At 39.0% G+C, this 19,017-nt stretch overlaps 1 protein-coding gene across 2 annotated transcripts; it reads left to right on the plus strand.

Moving 5' to 3' along the window:
* Window positions 1-497: 497 nt before the first annotated feature.
* On the plus strand, window positions 498-18,941 carry si:dkey-264d12.5 (coiled-coil domain-containing protein 30). Of its 2 annotated transcripts, XR_007886425.1 has the most exons (22): window positions 498-1,006; window positions 1,872-2,048; window positions 2,153-2,273; window positions 2,691-2,899; window positions 3,663-3,758; window positions 4,193-4,358; window positions 6,903-6,974; window positions 7,507-7,622; window positions 8,562-8,732; window positions 10,729-10,827; window positions 12,138-12,227; window positions 12,748-12,846; window positions 13,018-13,115; window positions 13,237-13,333; window positions 13,950-14,062; window positions 14,308-14,449; window positions 14,724-14,860; window positions 15,011-15,128; window positions 16,009-16,070; window positions 16,165-16,387; window positions 17,902-18,032; window positions 18,605-18,941. XR_007886425.1 is itself a non-coding variant. In XM_051414590.1 (21 exons), exons 1-20 carry the CDS (start codon window positions 992-994, stop codon window positions 16,358-16,360), a joined length of 2,394 nt encoding a protein of 797 aa, XP_051270550.1. In that variant the 5' UTR covers window positions 498-991; the 3' UTR covers window positions 16,361-16,387; window positions 17,902-18,941. The 2 variants fall into 2 exon arrangements, 1 of the variants encoding a protein (XP_051270550.1); XM_051414590.1 differs by having other exon boundaries at window positions 17,902-18,941.
* The last annotated feature ends 76 nt before the right edge of the window (window positions 18,942-19,017 follow it).

The raw sequence follows: 19,017 nt of genomic DNA on the forward strand, positions 1-19,017 counted from the left end.
AGGAAAGTATTTAGTTTCTTTACTTGAGTAAAAATAGCAACAACACACTGTAAAATACGTATTGTTACTAAATGTCCACAGTTAAAAATGTTACTCAAGTGAATCTATGTACGTATTATTGACTAAATGTACCCTAAGTATCAAAAGTAAAAGCTGAGGCGGAATTTTTTTTTTCACTATAAGGTAAATACTGTTTTATTATTAATTGCAAATGTGAATGCAGTTTTTTCTTTTTTTTTCTTTTTACTGTTGATTGAGGTGATGCTAATATTTACAAATGTATATGTGCTGGGTAGTTTAATCTATAACGACAATGCATCGTATGTTATAAACTCATCATGAATGTAGTATGTTCAATCTTAATTTAACTGTCAAATAAATGCAGAGCACTAAAAGGGAAAACATTTATCCCTCAATTGTAATGTTAGTGGAGTAGGCTAAAGGTAAAATAGAAACTTAAATAATCTCGTAAAGTAGGTACTTAGAATAGGACTTAAAAACAAGCAATTAGTTTCCAACACTGCCAGTAAAAGAGGTATCTCATCATTTTACTCAGATTAAACAAAAAGCCGAAGATTAAATCTGTTTTTAAACAAAGTATCGTTTTTACTGACGTTTACCTGTGACTTTAAACTATACACACAGTTAACGGTCCCTCAAGACTCCTTCAAGGACCCAAGGAAAGCCCACGATCACAGTGCGCAAGTGCCGTGAGCCTTTACAAGAACAAACAGAACTTCGCACCGCCACCCATTAAAGCCACAGACAGTGATATCCTCTCGTCTTCTCAACCCACACGGTGTTTCTGACCCTCTGTCGCCGCTTTTAACGGGAAAGTTTCAGTTTGTAAAATCCTGAAGATGAACAACGAGGACACCACAACGGTTTCGGACTTTTTCGCGTGAAACAAAAAAAATAACAAACTACAAAAATGATGGTTAAAATATGAGCGTAAACTACAGACGGACGTTGTTTCACACCGCAGGACAAAATGGACCAACTACAGGTACCGAACACATTCCGGTTACTTCTTCATCCTTCGGTTTAAATAACAACTAACGTTAGTTTGCTAAGAAACCTAAACGTTAGCTCAACTCTGAGTCTTATGCACCAGATGTGACATTTGATGAAGTGCAGAGCTGGTGATGGGATTAATTTAACTTTAACCCCTTATGTAACTTAAAGGGTGAAAACATAAGTTTAGTCTACATTGTATCACACAACGGCATCATCAGCTTGTTGTTGTTGTTGTTGTTGTTGTTTTATTGCTGCACCATACCATCAAATGGAAATGTTTCCTTGTGTGTCATTCATTTAAAAATAATTAATCCTAATATAGTTTGAATCATTTGGAAAATTTGGGATCTTCTCTATAATAATATATAATAATAAATAATATAAAGTTCTGTGAGTTTCAGCAAGTGTGTCTGTGGAACATGTTAATTACAATGACTGAAGTTTAAGAGGTTTAACACACACAAGTAATGTTATAGTGTGGAAGAAACAGTTCAACACACACATATTGGCAATCCCAGCTGTCTCTATGTCTCTATGGGAAGAAACAGCTGCTCCTCCAAAAAACTTTAGCCACAGCCAAGAGAAGTTATGTCACACTAGAGTTGGATTCATTGATACAGAATATTTCGATAAGTATCTTGCAGTTGTTGTTGCAGATGGACTGTAACACATGAACATTATCATTTCCAGAACAAAAAACGCATGGTTTATGATCATCATATCATAACATATCCACCTTATCCTATAACCAGGTTTATATATTGTAATGGTAATCAGTTTATCTTACAGTAAGTTATCTGAAGCTGCAGTAGTCAGAGACCATGATGTTCACATGTCACCCATATTGTCTCTAGGAGGAGCTGAAGCAGATCACCGTATGGTTTAATGAGGAGGGACTTGCTCCGGACTCCCCTAAGGAGGCTCAGCTGTGTTTGCTATGGCGAGACCTCCAGCGCTCAAGAAGCCGTCTGAGCAGTGTAACATGGGACCTGGACACCCAGCGGTCCCAACACTTAGCGGAGATGGAAGAGGTAAGTTATCAAATTAGCCAAATTACCAACCGAGGACATCAGAAATTGTCAAGAAGAATAAATTAAGGTTTGTGTTTATTAGTGACTAAGAAATTGTCTGTAAGGTACGCAAGTCCTTGGAGCAGATCCGAATCTTTACAGAGCACAAAGATGTTCTGGCTCAGGAGATACAAGATGAAAATGATCAGCTCAAAGACCAGCTGCGACGCATAATATCCCTTCAAGGTTTGAATTTTTTTTTACCTCTACACCACTGACAAATAAGAAATAATCCAAAAGCAGTAGTGACAAAATTCAAACTTGTGGATCTTTATATGACAAAGTCTTTTAAATTGCTGTATGGTATTTTCCAATTGATGAATAGTACAGATTTTGAGAATATACTGGAAGTGTGCCGCTCGTTAAAGAAGTTGGGGTGGTTATAACCAGATGTACATTTGCCAAACAAACCAAACTAACTTAATCCTTGAAGTCTTTTCTCTTGTAAAACTGAAAAATACAATGCAATGCATTTGTGCCTATCTAGGGGTAGTGGTACTTCTATAGGTAAAGCTAACTTAATTTGACTGCCTTCATGGGAGCCCAGACACAGATTTGAAAGCATTATAAATCTTACTTTTTCACCATTCTCTGTTTTGGTAGATGCCCAGATCAGTGAGGTGGCTAAAATGCTGTACCAGCAGGGTCTCACAGAGTTGATTCACAGCAGCCCCAGTGAGCAGGTGGCCTACCTCCTGGTCGAAAGAGCTTCCTTACTTGAGACAAGTGAGGCTCCTGACCAGCTGACGGGTGATGGAAACACAGCCCTGCTGGGGACCGAAGCCCAAGGGCTGAACACCAATGCACACCAGGTTAGAGGAACAACATCTGGCCAGTTTTGCCACTGTGGAGACGGGAACATTGTGCCCCTCTAGACCTCCAGCATGTCTTATCCTGCCTCAGCCCCATCCAGTGGCATTTGATGGGTGTATAATAAACTCTGTTAAAAAGATTAAATAGGATACCTCTTCCCCTAGCGTCTGTAATATTCCTCCTGTAATTTGATACATAATGTGACCATATGTCTATTTCCCAATGCAAGTCCTTTTGCCATACAACTCTTAAACTGTCACTAATAAGCTTGTTTACTCAGCACAGCAATTTATAACATACAGAAGCTGTATGCTTGATGTTGTGGCCCCCCCCCAAAAAAAAACATCCTCAATCGCATTGGTTCCCTTGTGGACCTCAACGCCACACACTTGTGTGTGTTTGATTTGCATATTACATATCCTCAAACATACTTGCACTTTATGCAAATTATACAGAGCACACATCTCATCACATGAAAAGACTGAACTCGAGTCCTTGTGAAGATTTACCAAAGTACGTTCTCCCTCCTTCACCAATTTTTCCCACAAAATAACTTCTTTCCCACACAATTCTTCCCCTTTAAGTTTTCTCTTTTGAAGCCTATGATGCCTCATGTGTGATATTTTATTTATAATCATAACTTTATTAAGTCAGATTCATATGGACACATTTTAAAAAACGTTTGTTTTGTTTTTTCAGTTGTTGCATGCCTCATACATTTCTCTGTGGTCAAACAACTTGTGATCTAATGTTATTCCACAGTCTTGCCACAAGGGGGCACCACATCATGGCCAGAGTCCGTGGAAGAGACTCTTCGGACTCCACAAAGCTTCACAGAGCAAACATACTTTAATTCCTGTATGTCCTTTTATCTACAGTAATGGTACTGCATCCCATACTAACAACCACTAAACTGCACTCAGGTCAGTTGGAGAGAAAGCCACACTGACTTTCTTTTGTGTAACCCAAGGTGCACATTTGAATGTAAGGATATATTTGCATGTTTTTCCATTCAGAACTCCTGTTCAGCAGCATCCACGTGAACTGAAAACTCTTTTTTCTGTTCCAGTGTTATTAAGTTCTGTTACCAGCACAAGCTAGGTAACTTTGCATGGCTGAAGGAATTCAAGATACTGCACCACTTGCTCCAGTGTACTTTTCAAGGTCTCTTGTCTGTTCTTGCATGTATTTATGAGCATTCTTGTTTCTATTCACTGGTTCTCTTCGTAGTATGGCAATCACTTTAATCATGGCCATTTCATCAGTGGCTCCTACCCTCTCTCTCTCTTTAGGCTGAGGCCAGGCATTTAGCCGGCCAGGTAAGCAGTGTGGAGAGGAAATGTTCTCGTCTGGAGCGGGACCTGGAGGAGGGCTCCCGCCGGCTGGCCATGGCCCACAATGAGATCAGGCGTTTGACTGATGAGCTGGAGTCTGCTCATTTGACTCAAAGAGCTTATGGTGAGCAGGCCCGCCCTAACCAATTTGGCGCCCTAGGCAAGATTTTAGGTGACGCCCCCCTTGCGTCGCAATAAATTCCACTGCTAGTTATATACATACATATACTCACACAAGAAACTGAATAGCTTTGTCTTTGACATTTTATTTTATTTTTAGAGAAACAAGTTGCTCAATCAAAACAGTTAACAAGAAAATAATAAATTAGAAATAAATAATACAAGAAATATAAATAGCCCACGCAAAGTATAACATTTAACTACCTACAAAATAAAAACTGTAAACAAGTGATAAAATAAATTAAACTACACCACCACCTAGTCATCCTCACATCACCTGCTACAGTTGTACTCTCCTAGTCTTTCTTGCAGCAAAGTCATCTATTACATCATCATATGACAACTGATTTGAGACCACATGATTGATGCTTATGATGTTAAAGTCCACTGAGTTCTTGCATCATAGTAGATGTCAGGTAAGGTTTAATGAGTTTGAGCTTGGAGAAGCTTCTTTCAGCAGCAGCCACTGTAACAGGAAGAGTTGAGTGTTACAGTATAATAATAAAAGAAATGATTCCAAGAATAAAATTAAATAATAAAAATGAAAAACCTAAGAGATGCATAACTTTCACTGTACTGTACATGACTGATATAAAGTGCAATTTCTTCTGATATGCAAATTAGATTAGATTTAATCTTATTGTCATTACAGTGAAATGCTGATTAGCAGATTGCAAAGAAGCAGTAAACTGCAGTATAAAATAACAATAACATGATGTGCACTTTAACATGGATGTAAAGTTTAACACTTTAAACACACTTTAATACTGAACTGTAACACAACAAACAACAAGGCTTACAACTCTAATATATAAAGGTGTGTGACTGTTACAAGCAGAGCAAACGTTAGCTAACCAATAATAAATAAATAAATAAAAATGTAGACAAATGTAAACACCTGCTGAATAGATCTACTCTTTACAAATGTCCCTGAGAAATAGAAGGTGGGAGTATTACTTTTTTCCATAACATGAACTGAGGTTCACTAACGCTATTTATTGATTAGCAAACCGTGTTAGGCTAAAGGTTACTATCGTTCTGCAGCAGACAAATCATTTCATCACATTATCTTTACTCTACCTCTGTCTTTGTCGCGTTTTTCCTCCTCTTCTTTTCTTTTTTTCCTTCCCCGGGTACCGGAAAGTTTTGGTCATTTTGACATTGTTAATGGTTTCTGGGGTGACGTCAGAAAACTCAACCATCTCTCAGAGAGCAGGTAGAGGAGGAGGGGGGGGGGCTTAATAAAGTCTTATTATTATTTAATGGGCTTTGCTATGCAGTTAAATTAATGTGGGCTTATTTTTTTCATACTAAGAAACAATAGCACCAACTTGTTTTAGTATAAAAATATTGAAAGTAGCACCTTTTGTTTGTTTTTTTTCTTCCCCCATTGTGGCGCCGTCCATCTAGGGCTCCAGAGGGCGACCAAAATTTTTAAGAGTGCGACTGATAATTTTTCTAGGTCGCACTGGTGCACCTGACGCTGCCCGGGTGAAAACGTACATTTATTTCGCAAGCGCATCATCTCTCTGTGTTCTCCTGTGACCGAACTCACACACTCATGGTAGGATCATATCGTGTTCTTAACCAATAAGAGACAGAGCTCGGTGTGGTCCTGTTCACCGCGATAAGTTGTGTTTGTTTCCTACAGCATCAGACTCGGAAGCAGAGGAGGAGACAACGGAGTCTGGGATAGAGCCCGGCTGCGAGACCCAAATTAAAAAGGTCAAAATGTATTCCTTCAGACAGGACTGGCTGAAACAATGTCCCTGGCTGAGGTACAACAAAGGACGCAACGCAATGCACTGCGTGTACTGTCAGGAGTGCGGTCAGAATGTGGCCGGAAATAGTGCATTCGTGAGCGGGTCAACAACGTTTCGTATCGAACTTTTATTTGGAAATGTTTCATTTTGCTCAGTGTTTTAGTTTGAAATTTAGTTTCAATTTCAGCTCAGTGAAGCACTTTTTTCTTTTTATATATAATTGTGCTTCAAATAAAAACAAACATTTCTCTACACCTTATTGTTGTTTAAAAATCATTCACATTATATGAAAGTTATGTAGAACAATAAAAAGGTGACTTTATGGCGTTAAAGGCGACGCAATGAAAAATTTGGGTGCACCTACATTTTGTGCTGGTGCACCAGTGCAACCAATGTAAAAAGTTAGTCTGGAGCCCTGCGGCACTGATGGTGAGTGATATGAATCTGCTACTTACAAGCAGAGTCATTCTCAAAGATTTCTCATGGCGATATTAGTGCACCCTTCACCACAACCATCTCGGTACTTCTTCTAGTTTATCATTCAATCAAGGTGGCCACCACTGCTAGAGAAAACATCACAAACTTTCAGCAGAATGCATCATAAATATTGTATATTTCTAGTGTTGAGAAGAAGTTATTTTAGCTTGTCTCCAGCAACTTGGAAACTCCACTGGCAACTTTGAAGATTACTGTGAAATCACTGGTGTTTATATTTGTTTTTATAGAGCCTGAGCTGCAAGCAGCCCAGCAGGAGGTAGAGCAACTCAGAAAGGAAGTAGAAAAACTGAAGAAATATGGTGAGAAAGATTTTTCTTTAAGTTCTTCTTTAAATCCTTTTCAAAGATCTGCCATATCTTATTGAGTGTAAAAGGATTAGAACAAATCTGTGTTACAATCCCTACACAGCTCAGATTCAGCTGTTTTGCATACCTGCTTATGCTGTCCAGGGGCCTGAGGTTATTCCAGCATGCACTGGTTGAGAGGCAGACACCAGTCTGCTATACTATCTGAAGTTTCCATGTAATATAGTCTGCAGGGAGAAAACGCAAAATACACATGGTGATAATGCACCTGCACCAAGAAAAGTCCACCTTGCTACAGGGAAGCTACAGTGCCACTAACTGAGCCATCCAACTGCCTTAGATCTGATCCTCACAACAATATTTACACTTTTGTTAAATAATGTAAAAAAAAAACTTAAATTCTCAATTTTATATTTTAAGTATGCTTTATGTTCAAATACTCGACCAGCATTTTACACACCAGAATGTATGGTAACATGTTTCATTTATAATCTCATGAGTGCATTATCTGACCTTATTTCAAAAGAAATGGTGGAACTGCGAAAGGCCAAAGAGCTGAACGATCGTCTGGATCTTGAGATCAGGGCCTTGAGGAGCAGGGTACGTGCCCTGGATGCTGAGAAAAGCTCTCTCCAGCAGATGGTAAGATACCTGCTGGAACCAGGTATTTTATCATGGTGAGATAACAAGACATCCAAGAATTTATATTTTCGTTAGTCTTTGCAGTAAAGGGTTTCAATAACAGAACAAGCTAGTACTTGAAGGTACCAGACACTCAACTCTCACTGATGCTTTAAGTTGGTAAGTCATTTGTGCAGGCAAAGGAGAGAGGGAGATATTTCACTCAACCCTATTTCAGACTGTGGGCTCATATTAAAAGTGGAGATCAAATTTAAAGGATTGTGTGTTAGATCTGCACATTTTTAGGGACATTACAATTAAGCCTGAAAAATTGCATAATTAATTGTTGTTGCCCGTTTGTACAGAATCTAATTCTAGCGTTTTTACTGATTCCATAGTCGTACACATACATTTTTCCTGTAGCTTGTGGCAATAATTAGCCTTTTGTCCATAATAACAAAGCAATGGACTGATAGTGTTTACAGAGCATTCATTCTGGTTTAGACACTTGTGTTTATTGACAACAGCATCTGTTCAGTGTGGAAGGTGTTGACAGTTACAGTACTGTTTGTACTGTTGATCACATTGCCTTCTTGTTTTCTGAACCAATGGATAAGGACATTGTGCAAATGACACCTGTGTGTGTATAGCATAGCTAAGCATAGTGTGACAATTTAATGAGGGGCAATATATTACATATAATTATATATATTTAAAAATGAAATCTGCATTATAAAAGCTGGTCGTGGTCTGATACACATTATTATTTTTACTTCTGTTTTATGTGTTTTTGTAGAGGAGAATGTATGCCACTAGTAGAGATACAGAAAAATGATACATTAGTGTAATCATGTTACTGTACTGTAGGGCCAAATGATTAATTGACTGATCGAAATAATCAGCAGATTACTCAGTAATGAAAATGAGTTGCAGCCTTACTGTAATGTGTGTTTGTCTCAGGTGGTGTCTCTGCAGGCGAAGGAGGAGCAGCTGGAGTCAGTCCTGCAGGAGCAGCAGTCTGAGCACCAGCTCCTCACTGTGCGGGTTCAGGCCAACCAAGGTCTGAGCATTACATCTGACCCTAATACAGTTGGCCCATCCTACAATCAGTCTTTTAACACTGAGCAGAAGGTAACTGAGTATCAAATACCTACAGATATTTATCATTTTACCCATTATTATGTATTTTAAAGGAGAGTTCCCGAATTCTACTAAATAACCAATTGTAACCTCTTGTTCTTGTTATCTGTCGGACTCTACGACGTAGGGTGTTAGAGTGGTCTAACTGTATTGGTTTAATCAATTAATGGTTATCAAAAATTATAATTATCAGAGAGAAAATTACTTTAATTAATATTAAAGATCCTCGGGGCACCACCCTTAAATAAGGGAACGATAACCAATAATCGATTGATCAGTCTCATAAAAATTACACTAAACTATTAATTCAGAAATCTATGGAGCCCCTAAAGGGACATGGGGAAAAAAAAAAAAATTAAAGGCTTACTATGCAGTTTTCCGGTTTTGTCAAACAGCTATCCCTTGAGTCGCTGCGGAGTACTTGTATTTAACGTTAACTGTCGTAAATACCACTCACCAGAGCCGTCTCTATATATGGCTCTGTGTCTCTGCACTCACGGCCTGATCCCCTCCCCCCTGTATACCGGTACATGTTCAGTAGGATGGAAGCGTCCGACATCGAACAGGTAAAGATAGACTCCGAAGATGTCTACTGACCAGGTAATGTCTGAGTGAATGCCTGCTAGTGTCTTCCAGTGAGGCTGCTTCTTATGTCGCCGATGTAGGTGACGTTGTAAAGCAATTTGTGATTTTCGCAAGATTTGGCGGGACGCCACCTTTCAGACTTGCATTGCTGGTTCTGCCAACGGCGTCCCTCTCCTGCGTTGCTATCGGGATGATTCGCTATACTACGAGTTTGTTTACCATTGAAATGACTTTGAAGCTATTATATTAAGGTAAAAATCTTGCATAGTGTGCCTTTAAACGTTTCTCGTGCTCACAAGATACAGGCGCAGCCTTAAGCCGGACACTCATTTGTCCTCCTTTTGAGAAAATAACAAAAAAGGTCCGCCTTTTGACACATTACCTTGTTAGTTTAATACTTATTGTCTAAAAATGTGTGTCAAAATAAGTAATTTCATTGGTTACATTTTCGTGTCGAACTATCAACACATAGCTAATTTTAATATTCAAATGTGTGTGTGTATGTGTGCGTGCGTGTGTGCATGGGGGTCATAAAAGGTTTATGGCCTCTGACCAGATGTTCCAGGGTATGAAACACGTGCTGGTGAGAAACAGAGAGATAGCAGAAGCGCAAGGGTTTGAATCCCTCTCCACGTGTGTGTGATAAGGGTTAGACCGAATATGTGTGTGTGTGATTTTAGATTAACGGTGCTGTAAAAAGGGAGTTAGTGCATGCAAAGACGATGTCTGTGTGAAGTATTAAACTAACATCACCTTAGCACTGTCTCAAAGACTACAGTTACTACAGTAACCTCAGTTAATCAAATCAACATAACACAGTAACCTGAATAAAACACATCAGCAACATTAACAATAACTAAACAGTCCTTGTTTAGCCGTTAACTCTGTTAAGTTGTCTGTCTTTGCCCAGTACGTTACCAACAGTCCAATGGAGATGAAAAAGAGTTGCGGGTGAGCTGCGGGTGTGAGCAGGAGCGGAGGTAGAAGAGAGGAGAGAGAGAGAGCATCTCTCTGGCTTAAGTAGCCTTGATGACAGGTCTGGAGTCCAAGGGAATCTTGAAAGGCCGGTGTCTGGGCGTTTACGGCTTTTAAACCACACTTTGGCTGCATTCTTGACCACCCCAAAGAGGGGTCTGTTATCTGGTCTGGTTTCTTTTGTCTTTAGTCACTACTAGAAAGGTTTTATGACTTACATACAGGCCCCTGGACAGTTCCTTTGTTTGAGCACATGGTCAGATTCCAACATGTTCCCTTTGGTCCAGTTAAACATTTCAAATGAACAAGTTCATATTTAAAAGGTATCCTTGGATCCCAACATATCCTTGAAAACAACACATCCAATAAGATGCTTGTGTGTGTATGTGTTGAAAAAGTATATTTTTTGTTTTTTGTTGTTTTTTAGTCTCGAGCAGAAGAGCGGGCGCAGAACAACCAGACCTGCAGAAATATACAGGAGGAACTCAGTGCTCAGACAAGATGCCTTTTAGAAAAGGAGGAAATTGTGAGTACATAAAAACTACATCACATGTCTGTTAAGGATTATGAAGCATCCTCGAAGTCTTGTAAATCCAAAACCTTGCAGTCCTGAAAGTCTGCCTTAATCTTATTATCTCCAATATTAATGTCACAGGTTTTTTTTTATTTGCACAGTTTAACTTGCCAGTGCTCCATGCTGAATCTGTTTAAGTCATCAGTAATTTGTCTGAAATGTCAGTGTGAATAAAAGAAAATCCCTGCTTAAATACTGTAGGGGTTCAATTCAATTTTATTTGTATGGCGCCAATTCATAACAAAAGCTTATCTCAAGACACTTTTTAAATAGAGCAGGGGCCTCATGTACTAAGACTTGTGTGGATTTCGCACTAGAATGTGGCGTACACTGAAAGAGTGAAAGTTCCGTACGCACAAAATAATTCAAAACGTGCGTACGCAGAATCCCACGCACATTGTCTTTGTACATCGCAATCAATGTGAAATTGAGCGCACATGCACGAGCGCAACGCTCCACCCTGTCCCCTCCCTCAAATACACCGATTTGAATATGCTAATTAGTATAAATAGGCCTAGATAGTGCTGTCTTTTGGAAAATGGCAAAAGCCAGGAAAAAAATAAATTTTACGGAGTGTGAATTGGAGGTGCTGCTGACGGAGGTAGAGGCAAAAAAAAAAGTATTTTGCGTGGCACAGGCAGTAAACTCGTTAGGGTCGGAGAACCGCACCGCACCGCAGCGGAGTTGAAAAAGAAGTGGTCAGATATGAAGACATATCTGCCCATCGCCAAAGCCTTCAGGCCGCAGGTGGTGGAGTCCCTGTATTACGGTAGACTGATATACTGTACTGCTGTATTGTGAAAGGATTACAGTACGTACAAGACGTGACGTCACCACGCTCCCAGTGAGCGCTAGTTGTTGTTGTGTGTGAGCCATGCTGATGAGACGGCGGCACATCGGTCCGCACTTTATTGTTAACTGTTAAATAAATATCTAAATGTCCCGAGAGCAATTGTTAATTTCGGCTATGCATTTTCAATGCATCGCCTGTGAGTGTCGCCAACTGACAACTGACATAAGCAAAAAATATGTACGTACGCCATCAATGAAGCTGCCGTGGAGGACCGCACATTCTCACGTTCATTTCACTTTTAGTACATCCGAACGTGAACGTGAAAAATGGTGTATGCACAGATTTTGTGTGTATGCAACGTTTGTACATGAGACCCCAGGTCTTGACCTGACCATGTCAAACCTCTAAAGTGCATTGTGAATGTGGACTCTGTGCTTGACTTCATTGATCTGTGTGTTATCTGTCTCAGGTTGGATCTCTGCAGAGAGAGGTGGAGCGGCTTGAGTCAGCCCTGCAGGAACAGCAGCAGCAGACTGAGCAGCAGCTCCTGAACTTGCAGGTTTGGTAAATCCGCATGTGAATGTCTCCCTCTGTAAAGAAAATTAGGTTTTTACTGAATCTTACAAATTTTTAGTAGAAATATACAACTTTTTTGCTTTTAACTTGTCACTATTAAGTACATGTTGATTCCACTGTGTAATGGCTGTAGAATAATGGCACCATCCTCACTTAGACTGGGTCCCTATTAGCCCTTCTTTCACTATGCAGTTCTGTCTGCCACAAAGGGCGCAGTATTTCTCCACCACCACAACTTCAACCCTGGCTTTAGTTACTTGTTTGTGCAAAGCAATAACGTTACTCAAACTATGTTATTACTATGTAATGCACACCATTACAATAACTTTTGCCTGTTCTCAAACTCAATACAAAATTTTAACAATTTAAATGTACCTCTTCAGTATACATGCTTCTTTCATCCCTATTATTTCCATTTCTTTGTGGAGCTAGACTCGGGTTGAAAAATTGTTTCCGCCTTAAACACAGTGTCAATGATGATATTGATTTTGTTGTGTTTCCAGTCTCAGGCAACTGAATTGATTCAGAGCAATGAGATCTGCAGGGATTTACAAAATAAGCTCAGCACTCAGACGAGATGCCTTTTGGAGAAGGAGTCAGAAGTGAGTGATTCAGTATATTAAAAGATTATTAAGAGATGATTAGGAGATTTCAGATATTTACATTGACGACACATTCATTAACAGATACTCACATTTATTTTTAAGAGAAATGCACTACAATGGCATTTGTTGCCTATTATGAGATATCAAAACTATTTTCTATCCTTTCAGGTACATTTCCTAAAGCAGCAGCTTGATAATTCCCATAAAGATCTGGATAACCTTATAGCTACCATCTTCACCAAAGAGAACAATGTTCAGGGTCAAAAGTAGGATATTCTACCACCTTACACTATCCAACAACTGCTGTGTGTGCATGCAAGCTCTCAGTGTTGCAATAATACATAGGTAGGTGAAGGTTTCTGTGTGTGTCCATATGTGTGTTTGAAGGCCGTGGAAGCAAAAAGAGGACAATTCACAGCAATGTGAAAACACTCACTGTCAGCTGACGGACTCCTTTCCAACAGAAGATAAAGAGCTGTGTAAGGTAATGTCTTATACGTTTGAATATTCTGGAAAATTGGTAATTTACCTGGACTATGTCTGAACGATTCAGAGAGGCTAACTGTCTGATAAGTGTGTGTGTGTCTGTCGGTAACCCCCGTCAATGCCAAACCATTAAACTATTAAAATACACTAAGTAGAGGATTAGCAAAAATAATTACATAAACTACCATGAATGATATGTCTCCATCAGCGTACATTTGAAAATGAAAGCGGAGGCTGGGGGAGGTGGGCTGAGCTCCTCTGATTAGAGGGCTTTAATGCTCTTTTTTAGTATAAACATCATGACGTATAGTTGCTCCAAACTGTCAACTCTATGTCAGCACTGGCCTTGCAAAGTGTAGTGATCTGAAACAGTAGAGGGTGTGTTGAGCCATTTTCAATCCACGAAATGCTGATTTTAATAACTTTGGTAATAATGTCAATATTAACAACAACACTGATATGTTTCATCTCAGTTCTGTCATATAATTTTCTAAACTGTGATCCATAACACCCAACAGTTGCCACCCATGTGTTAAGCTCAGAGAATACATACCAGAGTGAGTTTCATGACGAAACAACAGATTCTTGATCACTGCTGATTTCTGTACTTGCAGGAGTGTCCTGATTATCAAGAAGCAGTGAAGATTCAGTTGGCTACCCAAGACAAGTGTGAGACACTCAAGAAGGAGATCTGTGAAACACTTAAATGCCTCGACAAAGAGCGGAGGTAATAGACCTACAATGTGACACAATATAAAGATATGAATTAACAAACACCAAGACACCTCTCCCTGTAGAGGACAGTGGAAACTTTGACAGTCTATGACAACATATAATGTCCCTCTATCTTAATAATAATAATAATAATAATAATATATGGAGTATAACCTTTTGCTTTTTTGACACAGTTTAATCAGCATTATAGATGCTGTGCTGATTATATACGTGTGATTTTTGTCCATCCTTGTACAGTAAATACCACGAGATGAAGGAAAAACACAAGGCGAAACTGTGTCGAGCCAAAGCGAAATTCGATGATGAAACCACATCACGTGATGAGAAGATAAAAAATCTAGAGCGAGAACTGTCGTTGTGTTCCCATTCATTAGCAAAGGTAAATCTGCTACTTTGTCCTACTTCACACAAAAGAAACCAGGATGTTTTCAATGTATCATTATTTGTTTTAGATTTATTTTATTTATAAGTTTATATGCTCAGTGAGTACTTTACTTTTGTTTCTGTAGCTACAGTATGTTAATATATTGACTCAGTGGCCAAGGTAACAGGTTGTGTAAATTATGTTAAACTGTTGCAATGCTTAAAGTTTTATAGAATAATGTAAATATCCAGTATAAAATTGGATGATGAAGATTTTTTTTCTTTCTCAGGAAAAAGAGCTTACCGTAAAAATAACTGTGGAAAATGACAAACTACTTGTTGAGAGGAGGAGGCTTCTACAACAGCTAAATGAGGAGGAACACAACCAGAAGGACAGTTATCTAACAGCTTCTTTGTCCAAATGCAGGTACACTGACCTCTTACAGTCAACACTGAATCTACACATTATGTTTAAAGGAAATAGCTCAAGTTATTTATATAGCTATCAACTAAGATACTGTGCTTTTCTCTAATGTGTGTTTATTGACAAAAAAGAGATGTTTGTTTTTATCTCAAGGGTGGATTTTCTAGAGATGGAAAACAAGAAACTAGGAAACAAAATAGTCCACATGTCCAATCAGCTAGCTGTCCTGGAACGCAGCCTGCAAACCATGCAGTCACTTCACTTTGCTGAGGTACCGGGCATAGTCTTCTTCATCTTTATACACAGGCTATGATCTGGAGTTGCTAATATTAATGTTGTTTGGCCATTGTAAGACGGCAGAATAGTAAATTGTTGGATGGATTAACCAGGCTAAGAGTCTGCAGCCATGTGCCAGCGCTGTACTTCGGCTCGGCTGAGCTTTGAGCTTAATGCTAACGTCAGCATGCTAACATACTCACAATGATCATGATAAGATTCTGATGTTTAGCTGGTATAGTGTTTACCATGTTCTTAGTTTAGCCTGTTAGCATGCTAACATTTGCTTATTAGCACAAAAAACAAAGTACAGCTGAGGCTGATGGGAATGTCATTAGTTTTGCAGGTATTTAGTCATAAACCAAAGAACTACACACATTTTGGCCAGATGATGCTGCTACATGAAAACTGATGATCAAAGTGATTACAATTCCTCCTGGGGGGCGACATGAATGTGTGTACCACCAGCGTCATGGTAATCCATCCAATAATGTTTTTCTTCTTGTTCCTACAGTTGGATGTTTGAGCGTCACTGTGCAGAATGATTTATGTTTGACACTAGAAGGATGTTTTCACATTCATCTGCTGAAAGTTTCTCTGTGCTCACTGAGCAACATATTTGGGGCCTTTGAGCATGATTTGTGGCAGCACAAAAAGTTTGTGAAGTACATTGAAGTAGAAGACAACATTTGTATATTTATAGATTCTGGAACATTTATTGAGTTAAACGGAGTAGATGTCTAACGATTTTAATGAGGAAAATTATACTTTTTTTTGCAGACACATTATTGTTCCATGCAGACTGTTTCTTAATACATGTCTAGAGGGGAACTTTAAATGGTTAATCTATAATGATTTTTCATTTGTTGTTTTAGGAACTAAAGAAAATATCCGCTCCTACACAGGTTTTTAAACATCTCCCTGTGCCAACTCCAAGGTAGGTCTGATCGCGATTCAGAACTTCAGGAAAACCTGTTTGCCTGCTAAATTAAACACCATTGAATGTCTGTGAACTTTTATTGTGTCCGTAGTGTGATGATGCCTGAGCCGCCAGAAATTCAAGGCGTATTGAAGAATACTCAGAGAAAGACAGACGTGACTTCTTCCACTCGCTGTTTGATCTCTGTGCCCCTGTCTCGATCCGCAGAGATGGGCTACCTGAACCTGACCTCCACTCATAGCGGCTCAGACCACTCGACTCCCTCTGCCGCCCTCAGCAGTTCATGAATATACTGTACAGAAACTATTTTATTTGTAAGTAATTTAATTTAAAAAACAAAACAATATTTTACCTTTCTCTGTCCTTTCCTTCTCTTTTGATTTAATTATCAAGTTCATACTGAACACAACAAAAATCTGGACCACCCCAAATCAACAACAGTTTCTCTATCAACATCACCAATAAGTTTAAAGCTCCCCTGAGTGAAAGTTAAATACGTGCAATTTAGAACTGAATTCATTTTTAAAAACACCATAAATTAACAAAAATGCAGCCAACAAATTGTTTGGACCTGTAAAAGAACAGTATAAGGAAGAAGCAATCAGTCAAGTTCATGTGTCACATAAGATACAAGCAAAGTAAAAACTGGAACGACATGCTGTTCAGCAGTCAGGCCAAATGCACAATCATAGGTGTAAGATGCAAAGCAAACAGAAAAAACGTTAACTCTTGGTCAAGCTCAATCAAATGCATTCAGGGATAAGGTTCTGTGAACATGAAGCAAACTATATTATGTTGGGTTATTCTATGTTTAATTGTACAGGCTTACAGTATAATATTTTATGATCATCCTCATGTATTCACATTCTGGTTGTCTCACCCTAGTTAGGAAAGGTGTTATTCATTGTGCCATGAGCTAGGCACATTCCAAAGACCAAGGCTGTCTCTGGGAGAGTTGGGCATCAGATGTGTTATGACTACTGTTTATCAGACATTAGATGTCACCAATAGACATCCTTGGGGAAAGAGGCTACATTCTTTGGGAAAGAGGCATATAATAGAGTGATTTTCTTTGTTCAAGTCAGTTGATTCTCGAGACAACTCGATTTGCTTGTACCCTGTGTTGATTATGGTCTCTCACTATAGTCAGATAGCAAAAAGTTTATGTCAGATATCATTTGAGGGGCATTGAGACGGAAACATTAAACATCACTCATTAAATGAATTCAAAGTCAATTCAAATTGCTAGCTTTTACTATGCTTGAAATGAAATGGAAACAAATTAGTGCAGTATCCGGTCCTTCATCTCACAAGTGGTTTCACCATATCTTCAGTTCATCGTTCATCACAAACCTGAGCTCTCTCATTCTGAACTCTTGACACCTTTGACAAAAATAGCATGGCAGTGTCTCGACTGTAGCTGTGAAATGTTATGCTGTATTTGTATTTAATAATGATTCCTAAGTGACCTTAAGGGTAAGGCTTCACTGACATGAAGCCGTTCTACAGTTAGACACCTAATTAACACGATTAACAGGGTTTGTTGTGTCATGTCAACAACGCCCATTACACATACTTTTATGTACTCACACCTCGATTAGTTGTACCAGGTATAATCTTCTCTTATTTTGTAGAAGTTAATTCTTTAATGAATTCTTTCTTTGAGTTGTTGATGGAGGGTGTGGTGGTCAAAGGAGATAATAATGTTCAAGTGGAGGCTTTCCGCAAGACATTTTTGAATGAATGAATTCATGTTAGGTGGTTCTAGTGTTAGGTGGCTCTAATGTGTTGTGCAGATTTTAGTTATTATGTTGTTAATGGATTTCAGGAGAGATACTGCGCGGTGCAGACACGTGGATTATGTCCATGGAAGGAGCATGTGTGATTGGGCCCCACAGCAACCTCCTGCAACTTGCAATATCCGGGAGAAGCCGCTTGCACACTTGAGTTCATCCAGAGGTGTGTTTAAATATGGCACTGTCATGAAAACGATCATAGCATTGACTTGATATATGAAGGGATCTTAATCAATGTTTATGACTTTTCTGTAATTGACATTTTTGTTAGAGTTAGGGATGTCAGTAAGTTGGCCCGGCCCACTTAATACAAAAACATATTACTTCGCATTTTGAGTGATCAGATTTTATACATTACTTTGCAGGTATAAGAAAAACTCAAATTATGCTATCCAATTTAGTGAGAAAGCGATGAGCGAGGAGAGGCATGAGAGAGGAGAGGGGATGGGGAGAGAGTAATGACGATTGCACACACAGACACCCACTCAATCTCTCACAGGCACACACTCAGGGGTTAAAGTATTGCGGCACCGTGCCGGATCTCCGGCATGACGCAGTTGTGAAGAAATTTTCATCAGGATAGAAATTCGGGAAGGTTTATCATTTTTGAGTTCCCCAAAATCAATGGCAGCTCTCGCTTAAAAAAAACGTGTTTTTGCTAGCTATAACAACGTGCAGCTATCCAACAAGATGAAAGTTTTGTCTGAAAGTGTGTTTCCCCCCCCCTGTTTTCAGAGCCTTTTGCTGCATAAATCCCCAGACGGGCAGCAAGGCAGAGAAAAAACGAGGGCTGAACGCACCAGTTTGCACACTTTTGAGAAAACTGCTGGATTTTGAATTGGTGGGTAGGGTCATTGTATTGCAATGTTATACATTTTTTTTTAACACAAAACCAGGCTTGTTTCAGCCATGTGTTACTAAAATAGTCTTAGTACATACAGGGACAGTGAATTTTACATGTTAAAGATTGTTGTTGAAAATAAATAATGAGGAATGACTGTTTGTGCATTGTGCACTGTGTTATCTCTTCAATTTCAAAAGAGAAAATAAAAATATCAAAAAACAACAAAAATACCACTTGTTTTGTTTTTCTTTGCAGAAGTCTGAAAGAGGACATTTATCCAAGTTTAATGTTTCCGTTAGAGACG

This window comes from Dicentrarchus labrax, unplaced genomic scaffold, assembly GCF_905237075.1.
Source record: "Dicentrarchus labrax unplaced genomic scaffold, dlabrax2021, whole genome shotgun sequence".
Lineage (NCBI taxonomy): Eukaryota > Metazoa > Chordata > Actinopteri > Moronidae > Dicentrarchus > Dicentrarchus labrax.